At 41.2% G+C, this 19,793-nt stretch overlaps 1 protein-coding gene across 2 annotated transcripts in view; it reads left to right on the top strand.

Annotated features, from left to right (window-relative positions):
- LOC139280631 (zinc finger C3H1 domain-containing protein-like) overlaps nucleotides 1-19,793 on the top strand; it is a 76,564-nt gene that overhangs the window by 26,640 nt on the left and 30,131 nt on the right. For both annotated transcript variants that reach the window (XM_070900203.1, XM_070900204.1), the window contains exons 15-20: nucleotides 719-1,264; nucleotides 8,485-8,594; nucleotides 14,550-14,681; nucleotides 16,890-17,011; nucleotides 17,199-17,300; nucleotides 18,323-18,448. In XM_070900203.1, coding sequence (XP_070756304.1) covers nucleotides 719-1,264; nucleotides 8,485-8,594; nucleotides 14,550-14,681; nucleotides 16,890-17,011; nucleotides 17,199-17,300; nucleotides 18,323-18,448 — 1,138 coding nt within the window. The remainder of the gene's footprint in view (nucleotides 1-718; nucleotides 1,265-8,484; nucleotides 8,595-14,549; nucleotides 14,682-16,889; nucleotides 17,012-17,198; nucleotides 17,301-18,322; nucleotides 18,449-19,793) is intronic.

A 19,793-nucleotide genomic window follows, 5' to 3' on the forward strand; every position in this document is an offset into this window, starting at 1 on the left:
AAGGTTTGAAATATGTTCAAAGACTTTGATTATAATCCTACAGTAATTTGGTTAAAAATGTTTTCATATAAATGGGCAAATTGCAGAACCACTGCGATTAGGGGTATAGTTTAAATAGTAAAATGGTTTATCAAATCTGCATATCAGGCCCTTTTAAATAACTTCAAAAAATACTCTAAAACTCTCTCGGTAATATATCAGCGCATAGTTTTAATGCCTAGTGTATGGCTGCTACATATAAACCTTTGTACTTAAGAAGGTTCATTTTTGGTTTTTAACTTTAAAAATGCTACAAATAAACTTAACTGTCATGCAAAATTCACAGTAAACCTGCTTGATCGCTCAGATCTCGCAATGTTTATCAAAAGATCTAATTCTCTATTCCAGCTGTATATGATGGTGTCTAGTCTGCAATATTTTGTGTACTGTCCACTGTACCATCAAATAAAATAAAACCTGAAAAATGTGCTTGCAACAAGTAAATGAGTATGCAGAGTTTGTGGGTTTGTAACTGAATTTCCCCTCTATTTTTCTATTATATTTCGTTTCTTTAATGAAACTAAATACAAATTGATTTTCTTTACCATTTGATTTTCTTTACTTCAGACATCAGGGCCAAGTTACGATAAACTTACAGCCTTTGATACTTCAGTGTTGTTTAGATTTTTCACATAAATAGTATTGGTGATTTTAAAAAGAACACACTTTTTTTTTCCAGTCTAACAAGAATATCCGATTGGATGGCTCATCTAAACATGCGGCAATCTTAAAGAAACAATCTGCTGAATATATAGCAATGGAGAAAAAACGTTTGCAGCAACTTGAGTATGAGTATCGGCTAAAGATTCAAAAACTAAAAGAGGCGCAGGCGTTAAGGAATGCAGTGCAACCTGGCATAGAGGAAGAGCGTGCATTTGTGGTGACTCAGCCTTCTCTCCATGATCTAACGCAGGATAAACTTGTCCTTGATACTGAAGAAAATGATGGAGATGAAGAAGTGCAGTCTCCATCTCTAAGGGAACGAAGGAGGTCATTTCGGGAATCAAACTCTTTCACGAAGCCAAATCTCAAGCACACTGACCTAAGTCAAGGGAAGGAAACTTTAAGCAAACCTGCAAAGAAAAGTTTTGATGAGCCTGAACTGTTTCTTGGACTCAATATTGATGATCTTAAAAAGCTTCATGGGGAGGCTGACAACTTGAAAACATTTCTACAGAAAACTTTACATTGTGTGTCTTCAAAAGCGAAACCGGTATATGGTCAGGTTAGTAGAATGGAGTTGATATGTTTGTATTGTGAAGTAATGCACAAAACTGTGGACTTTGAAGCTGATGAGCAAATGTGGTTTTCCTTTTCTCAGGATTATTAATAGATGTGTCATTAAATGGGGAAACATAGAAAATAGGTGCAGGAGTAGGCCATTTGGCTCTTTGAGCCTACACCGCCATTCAATAAGATCATGGCTGATCGTTCCCTCAGTACCCCTTTCCTGCTTTCTCTCCATACCCCTTGATCCCTTTAGCCGGAAGAGCCATATCTAACTCCCTCTTGAAAATATCCAATGAACTGGCATCAACAACTCTCTGTGGAAGGAATTCCACAGGTTAACAACTCTGAGTGAAGAAGTTTCTCCTCATCTCAGTCCTAAATGGCCTACCCCTTATCCTAAGACTATGTCCCCTGGTTCTGGACTTCCCCAACATTGGAAACATTCTGGTCCAGTCCCGTCAAAATCTTATACGTTTCTATGAGATCCCCTCTCATCCTTCTAAACTCCAGTGAATAAAGGCCCAGTTGATCCAGTCTCTCTTCATATGTCAGTCCAGCCTTCCCTCGAATTAGTTTGGTGAACCTTCGCTGCACTCCCTCAATAGCAAGAACGTCTTTCCTCGGATTAGGAGACCAAAACTGAACACACTATTCCAGGTGAGGCCTCACTAAGGCCCTGTACAACTGCAGCAAGACCTCCCTGCTCCAATACTCAAATCCCCTAGCTATGAAGGCAACATACCATTTGCCGCCTTCTCCGCCTGCTGTACCTGCATGCCAACTTTCAATGACTGATGAACCATGACACCCAGGTCTCGTTGCACCTCCCCTTTTCCTAATCTGCCGCCATTCAGATAATATTCTGCCTTCGTGTTTCTGCCACCAAAATGGATAACTTCACATTTATCCACATTATACTGCATCTGCCATGCATTTGCCCACTCACCAAACTTGTCCAAATTACCCTGCAGCCTCTTAGCATCCCCCTCACAGCTCACACCGCCACCCAGTTTAGTGTCATCTGCAAACTTGGAGATATTACACTCAATTCCTTCATCCAAATCATTAATGTATATTGTAAAGAGCTGGGGTCCCAGCACTGAGCCCTGCAGCACTCCACTAGTCACTGCCTGCCATTCTGAAAAGGACCCATTTATCCCGACGCTCTGCTTCCTGTCTGCCAACCAGTTCTCTATCCACGTCAGTACATTACCCCCAGTACCACGCGCTTTGACTTTGCACACCAATCTTTTGTGCGGGACCTTGTCGAAAGCCTTTTGAAAGTCCAAATACACCACATCCACTGGTTCTCCCTTGTCCACTGCTAGTTACATCCTCAAAAAATTCCAGAAGGTTCGTCAAGCATGATTTCCCTTTCATAAATCCATGCTGACTTGAATCCAATCCTGTCACTGCTTTCCAAATGCACTGCTATTTCATCCTTAATGATTGATTCCAACATTTTCCCCACTACTGATGTCAGGCTAACCGGTCTATAATTACCCGTTTTCTCTCCCTCCTTTTTTAAAAAGTGGTGTTACATTAGCTACCCTCCAGTCCATAGGAACTGATTCAGTCTCGTTAGACTGTTGGAAAATGATCACCAATTTCTATCACCAATTTCCAATTACCAACTGCTTATTTCTAGGGCCACTTCCTTAAGTACTCTGGGATGCACACTATCAGGACCCGGGGATTTATCAGCCTTCAATTCCATCAATTTCCCTAACACAATTTCCTGCCTAATAAGGATATCCTTCAGTTCCTCCTCCTCACTAGACCGACTGTCCCTAGTACATTCGGAAGGTTATTCGTGTCATCCTTCGTGAAGACAGAACCAAAGTATTTGTTCAATTGGTCTGCCATTTCTTTGTTCGCCATTATAAATTCACCTGAATCTGACTGCAAGGGACCTACATTTGTCTTCACTAATCTTTTTCGCTTCACATATTTATAGAAGCTTTTGCAGTCAGTTTTTATGTTCCCTGCAAGCTTCCTCTCGTACTCTCTTTTCCCCCCTCTTAATTAAACCCTTAGTCCTCCTCTGTTGAATTCTAAATTTCTCCCAGTCCTCAGGTTTGTTACTTTTTCTAGCCAATTTATATGCCTCTTCCTTGGTTTTAACACTATCCTTAATTTCCCTTGTTAGCCACGGTTGAGCCACCTTCCCCATTTTATTTTTACTCCAGACAGGGATGTATAATTGCTGAAGTTCATCCATGTGATCTTTAAATGTTTGCCATTGCTTATCCACCGTCAACCCTTTAAGTATCCTTTGCCAGTCTATTCTAGCCAGTTCACGCCTCATACCGTTGAAGTTACCTTTCCTTAAGTTCAGGACCCTAGTTTCTGAATTAACTGTGTCACTCTCCATCTTAATAAAGAATTCTACCATATTATGGTCACTTCCCCAAGGGACCTCGCACAACAAGATTGCTAATTAGTCGCTTCTCATTACACATCATTCAGTCTAGGATGACCAGCTCTCTCGTTGGTTCCTTGACATATTGGTCGAGAAAACCATCCCTAATACACACCAGGAAATCCTACTCCACCGCATTGCTACCAGTTTGGTTCGCCCAATTAATATGTAGATTAAAGTCGCCCATGATAACTGCTGTACCTATATTGCACACATCCCTTATTTCTTGTTTGATGCTGTCCCCAACCTCACTACTACTGTTTGGTGGTCTGTACACAACTCTCACTAGCGTTTTCTGCCCTTTGATATTCCGCAGCTCCACCCATACCGATTCCACATCATCCAGGCTAATGTCCCTCCTTACTATTGCATTAATTTCCTCTTTAACCAGCAACGCCACCCCGCCTCCTTTTCCACTCTGCCTATCCTTCCCTGGATGTTGAATACCCAGCCTTGATCACTCTGGAACCATGTCTCCGTGATGCCAGTTACATCATATCCGTTAACTGCTGTCTGCGCAGTTAATTCGTCCACCTTATTCCGAATACTCCATGCATTGAGGCACAGAGCCTTCAGGCTTGTCTTTTTAAACACGATTTGTCCCTTTAGAATTTTGCTGTAACGTGGCCCTTTTAGTTTTTTGCCTTGGGTTTCTCTACCCTCCACTTTTACTATTCTCCTTTCTATCTTTTGCTTCTGCCTCCATTTTATGTTCCTCTGTCTCCCTGCATAGGTTCCCATCCCCTGCCATGTTAGTTTAACTCCTCCCCAACAGCACTAGCAAACACTCCCCGCCCCCCCCCACCCCCCCACCCCCCCAGACATTGGTTCCGGTCCTGCCCAGGTGCAGACCGTCCGGTTTGTACTGATCCCACCTCCCCAGAACCGGTTCCAATGTCCCAGGAATTTGAATCCCTCCCATTTGCACCACTCCTCAAACCACGTATTCACCTGAGCTATCGTGCGATTCCTACTCTGACTAGCACATGGCACTGGCAGCAATCCTGAGAGTACTACTCTTGAGGTCCGACTTTTTAATTTAGCTCCTAGCTCCCTAAATTCATCTCGTAGGACCTCATCCTGTTTTTTACCTGTATCGTTGGTACCTATGTGCACCACGACAACTGGCTGTTCACCACCCCTTTTCAGACTGTCCTGCACCCGCTCCGAGACGTCCTTGACCCTTGCTCCAGGGAGGCAACATACCATCCTGTAGTCTCGGTTGCGGCCGCAGAAATGCCGATCTACTCACCTTACAATCGAATCCCCTATCACTTAAGCTCTCCCACTCTTTTTTCCTGCCCTCCTGTGCAGCAGAACCACCCATGGTGTGATGAACTTGGCTGCTGCTGTCCTCCCCTGATGAGTCATCCCCCTCAACAGTACCCAAAGCGGTGTATCTGTTTTGCAGGGGGATGACCACAGGGGACCCCTGCACTACCTTCCTTCCACTGCTCTTCCTGTTGGGCATCCATTCCCTATCTGGCTGTGTAACCTGTACCTGCGGTAAGACCAACACACTAAACGTGCTATTCACGTCATTCTCAGCATCGTGGATGCTCCAGAGTGAATCCACCTGCAGCTCTAGTGCCGCAATGCGGTCCGTCAGGAGCTGGAGGTGGATACACTTCCCGCATGTAGTCGTCGGACACCGGAAGCGTCCCTGACTTCCCACATATTACAGGAGGAGCATCACACGTGTTCGAGCTGTCCTGCCATGACTTAACCCCGAGATTAACTTAATTTGGCAATAACAATGCTAAATGTAACTTACTGATATAGAAAAGTAAAAGAAAAACTACTCACCAATCACTTACCCCCTTGGCTGTGACGTCATCTTCCGATTTCTTTCTACTTCTTTTTGCCTCCCTGCTGCAGCTGCACCAGCTGGCCTTTATAGGCCGCTCCGCCGATCCTGGGACTCCCCCACTGCTCGCACTCCCGCTTCCGATGACTGCTGTGCCTTTATAGCCGATCCCCGGACTCCCCCACTGCTCGCACTCCCGCCTCCGACGACTGCTGTGCCTTTTATAGGCCGATCCCCGGACTCCCCGCTGCTTGGGAAAAAGGAAAGACTTGCATTTATATAGCACCTTTCACAACCTCAAAGTTCCAAAGCATTTTATAGCCAAACTTTTGAATTGTAGTCACTGTTGTAATGTGGGAAACGCAGCAGTCAATGTGCGCGCAGCAAGCTCCCACAAACAGCAATCAGATAATGACCAGATGATCTGTTTTTGTTATGTTGATTGAGGGATAAATATTGGCATGGGGATAACTCCCCTGCTCTTAGAAATAGAAATCATAGAAACTTTCAGCACAGAAGGAGGCTGTTTTGGCCCGTTGTTCCAATGCTGCCTCTTTGAAAAAGCAGTCGTGCTTAGTCCTACATCCCCACTTTTTGTCCGTAACCCTGTAAGTTCTTCGTCCTCCGGATCTGTCCAACTTCCTTTTAAAATTATGGAATTGGCTTCCACCACCTTTTCAGGTAGTGTTCCAGATCCCAACAACTGCATGAAAAAAATCGACGACTCTCCCCTTTGGATCTTTTTGCCTATAACCTTTGGTTATTGACTCACTCGCTAGAGGAAGTCCCACAGAGAAATTTGGTATTTTTTGGAGGTGAGGAACATCCTCCAGTTTTGAGCAGACTGAATAAATCATTGTTTTCTCACCGAGACACCAAAAAAAGCAACTTCAGAAAGATAGAGATACATTTGTAGATTAGCCAAATAGATCAGGGTTGAAATTAATGCAGAAACATTTTAGGTGATACATTTTGGGGAGGAAGTCTAAGGGGAGGACATATTCATTATTTTAAAAGGCGTAGAGGAGCAAAAAGATTATCTTCTTCGAAATAGGGCCATGTGGTTACGCCCACCGGAGAGAGCAGATAGATGGCCTCTGTTTCACGTCTCATCCGAAAGAAGGCACCGCCGACAGTGCAGCACTCCTGTCAGTACTGCACTGGAGCATCAGCCTAGATTTTTGTGCTCGTCTCTGGTGGACTTGAAGTCACAACTTAGTGACTCAGGTGAGAGTACGACCAATTGAGCCACAGCTGACGTGAGTTAGTATTTTGTGCGTGTGTTGTAAGTTTGATTCTTTCCCTGTGCCATTTTGCAATTGATCATTCAGGTTGTGAAACTGCATGTCATGGACCTAAATGTAAGTTCAGTGCAATCATTTATATGATTTAACTTTAAAAAGGATACTTGGTTTTACTGGGGCAATGCAAGAAGTGGATTCCTCTGGATGGTGGCTTATGATCAAACTTCATAGACTTTTATCAGACCACTCTTGCATATTTCATCAGCACTTTAAAAGCAAGATTTCAGATTTTTAAGCTAACCTCCAAAAGATGCTAGGTTCATTTAATATGAACATAGCATGATTATGTAATTAGTCCAATTTCTAAATTGTGCTATCTGCAAAATGCCAAAAATCAATAAGTATAAAACGTACCCGTATAAAACTTGTGCATTCGTATTCTAAAGGGGTGCCACATTTTCTAACAAAATTAAATATTCGTGCTAATGTTTTAAAACTTTTTTTGTATACATCTGTTGCACATTTATTCTATTAACAAATTTTCTACGCTTTGCTTTTAAATTTGGAATTCACTTCAAGCACTTGGTAAAGTATTTCTGGGTAAAAGCCATTAAGGACATTATATTGGCCCAGAACTCCCAGTCGGCTGCTTCCCGCGGGCAATCGAGGGAAAAACTTTTTTAAAAAAAAGATGCGCGCTTACCTGAACCTGCTGCGCCCACGAGAGATCCCGGTCCTGAGGCCTCCACTGACTGCGCATCGCAGCACGTGCATGTCAGGACGCCCGCAGAGCTGGAGTTGCAGTCATGTGGCTCTAGGCAGCCAATCAAAGTAAAGTATGTTCTCATTCATAATAATGGGAACTCCGTAAGTTATTATTATGAATGAGAACCCCCTCCCCCCTCCCCCCTGCCCCCAACACCAAAAACACGAATTGAAAATATACACCACATTTTTATTAATTTAAATTAGTTATTTATGTATTTTTTTAAATTCCGATTTAATACTTTTTAAAGTTTTAAAAATAAACTTAGCGTAGTCGGGAGGGTTTTTTAACAATAAAATGTGTTTTTATAATTTTATTTTAATGTTTTTGTGTATTTTAAATCTCTTACGCCTGTAAGAGTAGGCTATGTGCCTGCTTTTATCAGGCGCATAAGTTTTGAGGACATTTGGTGGGCAAGATATGGGTAAATGCTGCAATCTTGCCTATGCGAATGTCCTTGCTCCTGATATTTGGAGGATCTGTCAAGCTCCAGCATGATAGATCGGAAAAGCCCGTTTTCAGCGCATGCGCATTGTGGGCTGAAAACCGGCTTTTGCGATGCCTTCCCAGGTCTGTACACACTCCATATGGACCCAGGAGGCAGGAATTTCTGTGCTAGTATTTCCACACTCTCACAACCTAAGTAAACTGCTGGAAATTTCTATCACTAGCAACATTATTCAGTTAAACACAGACAAAAGCTCACTATAATGAGAAATTACCGTTTATCCACATTTATAATTAGAGTGGAATTGCAATTTTTTTGGAAATGTTATAATTTTTACACCTCAAACTCCATATAATTTAAATACACAGTTTAGAAAGCTCTTGATCACAGTACTTCCTACTCAGGTTACAAGTAACTTTTTCTTTTTGAATAGTTCTTTAAACTTCAGAACATGTAAAGTGATTTTTCTAAAGGTCTTGAAATGTTAGTACTTTTAAAAAAAAAAAAAAGAATTGCTGTCTTCTACAGGAGATTCCTGTGGATTTGGATGTAGTGTTGGCACAATCAAGACAAGTCGATTTGAAACCAACTCCATTTGGAACATATAATAGCCCTCTTTTGGTCTTCAAATCTTACAGGTATGAAAGAAAAATATATTGGCTTGCTTTTACTACCCTTTTGAATACTTTTATATCTTGAAACAAACTCAATCCTGATAAAACTAATTAGTTGGAATCTAAATGGGGAAGGAGAAAAGTAAATAAGATAATTTACTTTGAGACAAACCAGAACTTTAAATGGAGCTTTTGGCTGAAGGTTCATTTGACTTCAGCACACACAAAAGCCCATTGCATCCACCAAGTCTAACAAAACAGATGTATATGGAAACATTCCTTTTAGCATTGGTTTACATAATTGGTTAGCATTAAAAGGATAATGAAACAAAGGAGCATTTATTTTTGTTAAAGGTACAAATGCCTGCTGGAAATACCATTTATAATACTAGCAAATCTCCCATGGTATTGCCCATAGTGAATTGCAGATACAGTCGGAGTGCTATACCAGGTAACAGTTAGTGGGGCCACTGGTTAACATTGTTTAAGTCAAATTTTGTTCCATTAAATCAACAAAGTGTGACGGGTAAAGGGCTAAAGGAAGCAAGTGTGACACTTGCAGAAGAGGTGCACTATACACAAAACTCTTAATATAGAAACATAGAAAATAGGTGCAGGAGTAGGCCATTCGGCCCTTCGAGCCTGCACCGCCCTTCAATGAGTTCATGGCTGAACATGCAACTTCAGTACCCCATTCCTGCTTTCTCGCCATACCCCTTGATCCCTCTAGTAGTAAGGACTTCATCTAACTCCTTTTTGAATGTATTTAGTGAATTGGCCTCAACAACTTTCTGTGGTAGAGAATTCCACAGGTTTACCACTCTCTGGGTGAAGAAGTTCCTCCTCATCTCGGTCCTAAATGGCTTATCCCTTATCCTTAGACTGTGACCCCTGGTTCTGGACTTCCCCAACATTGGGAACATTCTTCCTGCATCTAACCTGTCTAACCCCGTCAGAATTTTAAACGTTTCTATGAGGTCCCCTCTCATTCTTCTGAACTCCAGTGAATACAAGCCCAGTTGATCCAGTCTTTCTTGATAGGTCAGTCCCGCCATCCCGGGAATCAGTCTGGTGAACCTTCGCTGCACTCCCTCAATAGCAAGAATGTCCTTCCTCAGGTTAGGAGACCAAAACTGTACACAATACTCCAGGTGTGGCCTCACCAAGGCCCTGTACAACTGTAGCAACACCTCCCTGCCCCTGTACTCAAATCCCCTTGCTATGAAGGCCAACATGCCATTTGCTTTCTTAACCGCCTGCTGTACCTGCATGCCAACCTTCAATGACTGATGTAACCCAGGTCTCTTTGCACCTCCCCTTTTCCTAATCTGTCACCATTCAGATAATAGTCTGTCTCTCTGTTTTTACCACCAAAGTGGATAACCTCACATTTATCCACATTATACTTCATCTGCCATGCATTTGCCCACTCACCTAACCTATCCAAGTCGCTCTGCAGCCTCATAGCATCCTCCTCGCAGCTCACACTGCCACCCAACTTAGTGTCATCCGCAAATTTGGAGATACTACATTTAATCCCCTCGTCTAAATCATTAATGTACAGTGTAAACAGCTGGGGCCCCAGCACAGAACCTTGCGGTACCCCACTAGTCACTGCCTGCCATTCTGAAAAGTCCCCATTTACTCCTACTCTTTGCTTCCTGTCTGACAACCAGTTCTCAATCCATGTCAGCACACTACCCCCAATCCCATGTGCTTTAACTTTGCACATTAATCTCTTGTGTGGGACCTTGTCGAAAGCCTTCTGAAAGTCCAAATATACTACATCAACTGGTTCTCCCCTGTCCACTCTACTGGAAACATCCTCAAAAAATTCCAGAAGATTTGTCAAGCATGATTTCCCTTTCACAAATCCATGCTGACTTGGACCTATCATATTACCTCTTTCCAAATGCACTGCTATGACATCCTTAATAATTGATTCCATCATTTTACCCACTACCGATGTCAGGCTGACCGGTCTATAATTCCCTGTTTTCTCTCTCCCTCCTTTTTTAAAAAGTAGGGTTACATTGGCTATCCTCCACTCCATAGGAACTGATCCAGAGTCAATGGAATGTTGGAAAATGACTGTCAATGCATCCACTATTTCCAAGGCCACCTCCTTAAGTACTCTGGGATGCAGTCCATCAGGCCCTGGGGATTTATCGGCCTTCAATCCCATCAATTTCCCCAACACAATTTCCCGACTAATAAAGATTTCCCTCAGTTCCTCCTCCTTACTAGACCCTCCGACCCCTTTTATATCCGGAAGGTTGTTTGTGTCCTCCTTACTGAATACCGAACCAAAGTACTTGTTCAATTGGTCCGCCATTTCTTTGTTCCCCGTTATGACTTCCCCTGATTCTGACTGCAGGGGACCTACGTTTGTCTTTACTCACCTTTTTCTCTTTACATATCTATAGAAAGTTTTGCAATCTGTCTTAATGTTCCCTGCAAGCTTCTTCTCATACTCCATTTTCCCTGCCTTAATCAAACCCTTTGTCCTCCTCTGCTGAGTTCTAAATTTCTCCCAGTCCCCGGGTTCGCTGCTATTCCTGGCCAATTTGTATGCCACTTCCTTGGCTTTAATACTATCCCTGATTTTCCTTGATCGCCACGGTTGAGCCACCTTCCCTTTTTTATTTTTACGCCAGACAGGAATGTACAATTGTTGTAGTTCATCCATGCGGTCTCTAAATGTCTGCCATTGCCCATCCACAGTCAACCCCTTAAGTATCATTCGCCAATCTATCCTAGCCAATTCACGCCTCATACCTTCAAAGTTACCCTTCTTTAAGTTCTGGACCATGGTCTCTGAATTAACTGTTTCATTCTCCATCCTAATGCAGAATTCCACCATATTATGGTCACTCTTCCCCCAAGGGGCCTCGCACAACAAGATTGCTAATTAATCCTCTCTCATTACACAACACCCAGTCTAAGATGGCCTCCCCCCTAGTTGGTTCCTCGACATATTGGTCTAAAAAACCATCCTTTATGCACTCCAGGAAATCCTCCTCCACTGTATTGCTTTCAGTTTGGTTAGCCCAATCTATGTGCATATTAAAGTCACCCATTATAACTGCTGCACCTTTATTGCATACACCCCTAATTTCCTGTTTGATGCCCTCCCCAACATCACTACTACTGTTTGGAGGTCTGTACACAACTCCCACAAATGTTTTTTGCCCTTTGGTGTTCTGCAGCTCTACCCATATAGATTCCACATCATCCAAGCTAATGTCCTTCCTAACTATTGCCTTAATCTCCTCCTTAACCAGCAATGCTACCCCACCTCCTTTTCCTTTTATTCTATCCTTCCTGAATGTTGAATACCCCTGGATGTTGAGTTCCCAGCCCTGATCATCCTGGAGCCACGTCTCCGTAATCCCAATCACATCATATTTGTTAACATCTATTTGCACAGTTAATTCATCCACCTTATTGCGGATACTCCTTTTATATTTTTTATATATTTCACGAATTCCTCTGTTGCTCAGTGGGTAAGTTGGAGGATCACTGAGGACAGAAGCATATAACATTATAATGCTTAATGAATTAATTTGCTGTTAAAGCGTAAAGGCATGTATTTGTTCTTCATTTCTAAAGCATTGTTACAGGTGAGATTGGTTTTCTCTCCTTTAAGTGCATGCAAGGCCATAAAGTCTAATTTTAGTAAACAGAGGCTGAGTTAAGTCAAAGTGTCATTGTTTGATCAGGGACTTTTGTGCATTGGAAAGTGCTCACCAGTTTTAGGGTGAGTGGGGGTGGGGGGGGGTGGAGAATACAGAAATGGGCAGCATTAAGTCACTGCTGTTTTTTTTTTCAAAGATTACATTTGTAACAAAAGTGTGACCACACACCTGCATTAATATATAACACCTTTAACCGAGAAAAACATCCCAAGGTGTTTTCACAGCAGCATAATCAAGAGAAAAATGGATGCCGAGCCAAAGAAGGAAATATTAGGTGGGGTGTCCAAAGGTTTGGTCAAACAGGTGGGTTTTAAGAAGGAACTAGGAGGTGAAAGAGAGAGGCAGAGGGGTTTAGGGAAGGAATTATTGGGTCCTACTTTGGAAGTTCAGCTCAGGATTGAATCTGACGTGGAGGTTGCTAATAGTCTGGTTCAGCCTGAAAATGTGATCCGGTGGTGGAGGAGAGAGAATCAGTGGCCAGGGTAAGCAGTTTGGGGAAGGGGCCAAGGACGATGGTTTTAGTAATCCCAATGTTTAACTGGAAGAGACTGTGGCTTAGTGGAGACTGAAACTTGGAATTTGACTTGGGACCATAAATCAGTGGCTCTGTTAAGAGATTCTGCATTACGTATCATAAAGATGTATTCTCTGACTTGCCCTGGGCAATGCCATGGAAAATCCACTAGCAATATTTATAGCACATTTCATGTGACTTTTCAGTCTTTCACATGAAAATTTGTGTAACTGTTTTAAAAACAAATAATATAAGGAAACAGGCCATTTTTTCAAATGACAACTGTCAACAGAAAATACCAGTTAACATCTGCAGCCTCTTCATTAACTTCTATATATAATGAACTCACTCGCTTTAATTGGTTTTTGTAGTGAACTCAGCCAGTGGTTGCTGAACAACAGTTAGACGTTACAGCTTTAAAGAGGCAGTTTCATCTGAGCAATAAAGTAATACTTTCTGCATGCGTGATAACGTGCCCCTGTTCTTAAAAAAAAAAAATGATTATCCCACTTGAAGTGCCACAGGGGAGACGTAAAATACATATTGACATAGTTGTATTAGACCAAATGGGTATTCAGCTGCATTCCTTAATTTAGTGGTGGATTGCTAATATAGTGGAATCTTTATTCTGATTCTGAATATGACACTCCTCTTGAGGCATTCGATTTCATGAGGAAAGAGCTGCAGTAATGCTTGCCATTGTTTTTCTATTGTTTGCCTTGATTTTAATTAAAATTTGGTGCACAAACAAGATATTTATGCCTTTGTCAAATCAAAATTGCAGAGCAGCAAGATTCTAATGGATAGTTAACATTAAACAAAAAGTTGAAAAGTTTGAGTTAAGGACACCTTTCACTGAGTGTCTGTGCCTTTAAATTTCTGCTGTACTTGTACTGTTATTTAATACAAAAAGCGCACCTTTATTCTGACACAACAGCAGTTTTGAATGTATGGCCTGTGCATTTAAATAGAATATACATCACAGAAACAGGCCATTCGGCCCAACCAGTCCATGCCAGCGTTTATGCTCCACTTGAGCCTCCTCCATCCTTCCTCATCTCACTCTATCAGCATAACCTTCCTTCCATTCCATTCGCTCTCATATGCTTATCTAGCTTCCTCTTAAATGGATCTAAACTATTTGCCTCAACCACTCCCTGTGGTAGCAAGTTCCAAATTCTCACCACTCTCTCTAGATAAAGAAGTTCCTTCTGAATTCCCTGTTGGATTTCATAATGACTATCTTATATTGATGGTCTCCAGTTTTGTTCCTCCCTACAAATGGAAACACTCTGTGTCTGCTCTTATTTCTGTTAACATTTTTGGATGGTTCCGTTTCATGAAGCGCACACGTCACAGTGACAAATGATGTAGGTTAATTATGACATTCTCCCTGACTTAGCGAATGGATTAAAGGCGACGAGACCAACTGCACTGGGTGATTGATTAACTGATACAATTTTTTTTAAATTGCTGAGCCAAGAATTGGATATATTGAAACTACACTTAAATTTTACAAATTGAGAACTCCAGTGACAATTGCTCTCAGCATAGAAAACCCATGAGCTTTAGAGGAAATCCATTTGCTGGTAAATCTGCACATTTGAAATTGGCGCAGGACCAATATAACTGAAATGTTTTTTAGATTATAGTTGAGATGTTTTCAGACTGAAATGTGTGGTTTATTTCCTTAGTTTTTAAAAGCTATCAAAGTTTGTCCTGTAGTGCGTTTTCATGTACTTTTTTAAAAAAACCTCTTTTCTGCAGATTCAGCCCTTACTTTCGCAACAAGGAGAAACTTCTGATTAGTTCAGTTTCCTACAGCAATTTGATTGAGCCCAAGCAGTGTTTCTGTCGTTTTGATTTAACCGGTACATGCAATGATGATGATTGCCAATGGTATGTATATTGTTTGGTAATGCATGAATATTAAATTAGTTTAACATAAAATCAACGATGCAGTGAAGAATTTACATGATAACTACTTTGTCAATGGAAGAGTTTTAGGACAAAATTCTATGGGCTGGACTTCAGGCTTTTATGTTTTTGGGAGGATAATGGAGGTGGGGCGGGAAAGTTAGCGGCCACCGTAGTTAAGTTTGGACATCTGGTCCCTGCATCGGGGGCGCAGCGCTAAGGGAGATGATATACACCTCTCTTGGCGCTAGGATGGGAAACTTTCGAACTAATGAGCTGGGCCCGGGAGCACTCCGAGAGATGTCTTATGGGGGGGGGCCTAAACAAATACCTCAAAAATAAAAACCTCAAACATTCCCAAGACATTGACCATGCAACCACAAAACAAATCGCTAAAAACAAATTTAAAGGAAAAACAATCTCATTTACCTCAGGATTCCATTACTTACCTCTTCACCAATGGAATGGTTGGACCTCCCTGATTTCCCAGGCTGTCATTGCAAGGCCCGCTTCCAGGCGGACGGGTCGGGCAGGAGCTCAAACTCACACCGGTGTTGCAACCGGGGCGTTGTACACCGGCGCAGCTCTTCCCGGCGGGCTGCTCTGCATTGCCGCAAAACCGGACCCTAGGATCGTTTCGGGGAGCTGGAGGCTGACCGCCCGACCAGAACACCTCACCGCCACCATTGCCGCAGCTCCGGGGCAAAAAACGGAGCGGAGAAGACTGGGAAGTCCAGCCCTATATGTCTTATTACTTGACTATATGTTTGCACTAAAGATATAATGGTCTGTTTTTCCTAAAACAGTAGGATCATTGGAAATTCCTTAAATGAATACTACTTGAAAAAAATATATCTATCTTTTTACAAGACTATAAAGTCTGTTAACAGATTTGGGATTCCGGTCACTGTGAATAAATTACTCAATCACTTTCGCCAGACGTCTATGAAATTGCAATGCTTTATTAGGAATTGGAAACTTTTTTTTCCCCCCCACATTGTTTATTTTCAGAATTGCCACAATTTTGGATTCTGGTCCTGACGGTGCAAAAGTGGCCTAAACTTCAATGGCTTATCATTACAGAAGTTATTTTGCACCCATCTCAGTGGCCCTGAATTTGTGGTCGCTAAGGAGTATGCCGCCGATATCCGAACAAAATCCGCACTTACCTGGTGCGATTTTCCCCCCCCCCCCCCCCCCTCGAGAACTTGTGTTGTTTCACTGCGGAGTTGTGCGCAGGGCAGTGGCCCACAGAACCCAGATGCCATTATGTGTAATCGTACCTGGGATCATGTGGCCAGTGCTCCTTTCACTAGTCAATCAGGAAACCTAGAAAGCCCCACAACTTGCAAATGAAACGGTGTGATACTAATTCTATTTAATTGATGTACAGTACTTGCCTTTTTTTTTTAAAAAAACACATACAATACTTTGGAGCAAGTAGTGTTATTTACTGGAAGGCTCCAAGATTGGAAAAAATTAAAACTATCTCAGCCCTCAAACCGAGCCTTGGGAATTCTGTTCCACATTACTTTTTTTTCCACAAACTATAACACAAAGCTACTTTATAATGTCTCTCTGATATTCTGCACGGTGGCTGCAATGTCCGGAATTTCAACCGCAGTTTTATCTTGGTTCAGATTAGCTTTTCTGTCATATAGTGCACAACTGTGATTTTCTATCACTTTCAAACTATGAAGTAGAAATATACAGGTGCACGGTGCAACAGAATATTTCTGAACTAATGCTAATTGTTTTGATAGAAACTGAAATACAGTCAATGTAATGACTGTAATAGGTAAAATATGACAGTCCTCACATCCTCATATAGCTTGACACACAGCGCTTACCATCTTCGTTTCTTATTACGATTCAATTTTCTAATTCCCTCTCTTTTTCACCCCTTCCCTTACTTGCACCAGCCATAAAAACCTCCATCGTAATTGATGCGCAGTAGTTGGGCAATTAGCCCAACTTTTTGCCAGCGCATCATTTGAATGAGGACTTGAAAGGCGCAGTGGATCATCTGTCTATTCGGAAGCTATTAAGTCCTGAACTCACATTCAATTTCCAAGGCGGTATGATAGCGTACTCTGACTGCAAATTCAGGCCCATTGTAATGTTTGGCGATGTGGGAAGCGAAGGATTTATAAACATATTAAAATCTGGAATATTTTTTCTTCTTTCTAGGCAGCACATGAGAGACTGCATTTTAAATCAGTGCCAGCTGTTTCAAGATCTTCTCTCCTACAATTTATCTCTGATTAAATGTTCAGATTTTAGTACAGATGAAGAAATCCGGGTTTCAGCGGGTAATCAAATTACGATTTACTGTTCAGATGTTTATGTAAACTGTCTTGATTTATAAAATGTGAAGTACTTGTTACCGTGTATGACAGTATTCAAAATTTGATAATTTCTTTTGTTGAAAGTGTTGCATTTTGAGGCAAACATCGCAGCGTAGAATTAACTGACTTTTTTTTATACATATATATTCAGAAAATTATGTCGATAAACAATTTGGCAAAAACAAAGATCGTATGACCACAGATGAGATGGCTGTTCTGCTTGTTAGCAAAGTGAATGAGACTACTGGTCACAGTAAGTAACAATGTTTATTTTCTCAGTTAACTCTTTTCGATACTTATTGTATTTATAGCCCACAAATGATTGAACTTTTTATGTTGAATTTCACAACTTGCGGTGGTGGGATTTGAACTCATGACCTCTAGTTTGCTAGTCCAGTATCTACTTTAATAAAAACACCCTGCTCCTGAACTGAATTGAGAATTGGGCTCAGCTGTGATGCATGCACAGCCTATCATAACGAGACTTATCTATGAAAAATAAACACTTGGTTAATGCACCATAAACGGTGCAAGTTAATGCCTGCAGAAGACAAGGAGGGGAATGGAGTGAGGAAGAAAATGTAAGTTGCAATAAGGACAGATATGTCAGAGGGGTCAACAATCGGGGCATAGATTTGAAGTAATTGATGGGAGGTTTAGAGGAGATACGAGGGGAAATGTCTTTACCCAGAGGGTGGAACTCGCTGCCTGAAAAGGGTGGTAGAGGCAGAAACCATCACCACATTTAAAAAGTGCTTAAAGTGCCGTTATCTACAGGGCTAGGGATCAAGAGCTAGAAAGTGGGATTAGGCGGATAGCTCTTTGTCACGATGGGCCAAAATGGTCTCCTTCCATGCTGTAAATTTCTATGATTCTATGATGTCCATATATGTCGTATGGAGATAATCCAAAGTAAAAGCTTTTTACTAACACTTATGTACTGAATTAATCAAAAAATGTGCCATAATAGAGTTTGAGTGTTTGACTTTAACTTGGAACATGATTTGAAGTATATTACAATAAAACAAATGCATTGTGAATTTGTGAGCTGGTATAAACACTCATGAGTTTCATTAAGTTTCATATTTACTGAAGAAATATACTCATGGAAATGTTACTTTTTCCAAAACTCATCTTAAGTTCTTGGGTGTAGAAATGCTAACTGATTCAGGAATGTTGAGTTTGGAAATTAAATGACAAAAATTACACATTTGCAAGTTAAAACAGTAGGAATTTAAAATTGTAGCATTTTAAAAAAGTGTTAACTTGTTTCAGCACCTCCTTACACAACGTTCAAAGACAGAAGGAAATGGAAGCCCAAGCTTTCGAGAAAACAAGTTTCTGAAAGCAGCAGCAGTAGTAACAGTGATGATGAACAAAATTCTGGACCAGTAAGATATGGTATGAATAAGCTTTCTATAGATAAGATTAGAATGGGTTTTAAAAGTAAAGCCATTGATTTTGTTCTTGCAATATTTGGAAAATGCGATCTTTATCTTGTCTGAATACATCGGCATCTCCTTTTAACTAATGTGATGGTGGATCATTGATAAAGCACTGCACACATTAAATAGCTCATCTGTTCAGTATTTCATTCATGGTGAGATTTTAGCAGCGTAGTCTTCTATCTGTCCTTTGATAGTAGATTGCCCTGATAAGTGAATTATACAGTGTTTATTGTATAAGTGGAATTTTTCCCTCCTTTTTTTCACTGTAGATAAAAATGCACCGATAAATCTGTCCTACAAAGGTCAGCAGTATATTCCTAGCAACAATTCAAATAAACAACGTTTAAGACACACCTGGTATTAACTCTTGAAATTCTTGTATGGGAATTCTTGATTAATTTAACCAGGGATGGGATTTTCAGAATGGCTGCATTCTTTAAAGGGACAAAGTGAAGTTTGTAAATTCTGTTTTGTTCCATGGTTGAGAGAAAAGAATGAAAGAACTTGCATTTGTATAGTGCTTTTCACACTCTCAGGATGTCCCAAAGCACTTTGCAGCGAATGAAGCACTGTTGTCGTGCAGTCATCGATTTGGGTTTGAAACTACAGGACCATAATTAAAAATTTAGACTTAACCATGTAAAAAAGTTGATCTGAAAATTTGTCTGAGGGAATTTCATTGCAGGCCCTTTTAAAATGTTAAATAATTATGACAATGTGTTTTTTTTAAATGAACTTTTCCAAACAATTCCCTTGATGTCAACAGCACTCATAGCCTTTTAGGGTTGTTGACCTTGATCTTAGTCTTTAATCAGGTTGTTTGTGTTTTTTTGAAAATGAAGATGTTCTAATGTTGAAACTACATTATTATAAACTGGTAAGGTCATCTGAGGTTTCAAAATGTGTGAAAGACTGTTTGTGCTGTTGCTGGCCTGTATATAAGGCTGAGAGATCACCTACCCGTGGCTATAAAATAAGTGATCAGTGACATCTGGTAGCGCTAGTTCACCAGTGGCAGCACTTTGTCTCTCCTGGTCCCTTGTAAACCCATTTGAAGGTAGATCTCCACGCTTCTGAAGGCACCAGTACCACTTTAGTCATATTGAAATGCTTTTCCACTATACTATAAAAAACTTTCATCACTGGTTAGGTCTCAGCTGGAGTATTGTGGACAATTCTGGGCGCCACATGTCAGGAAAGATGTAAAGGCCAAAGGGTGCAGAGGAGGTTTACCAGGGATGAGGGACTTGTGTTTTGAGGAGAGGTTGGAAAAGCTAGGACTGTTCTCCTTGGAACAG

This window comes from Pristiophorus japonicus, chromosome 15 (assembly GCF_044704955.1).
Source record: "Pristiophorus japonicus isolate sPriJap1 chromosome 15, sPriJap1.hap1, whole genome shotgun sequence".
Lineage (NCBI taxonomy): Eukaryota > Metazoa > Chordata > Chondrichthyes > Pristiophoridae > Pristiophorus > Pristiophorus japonicus.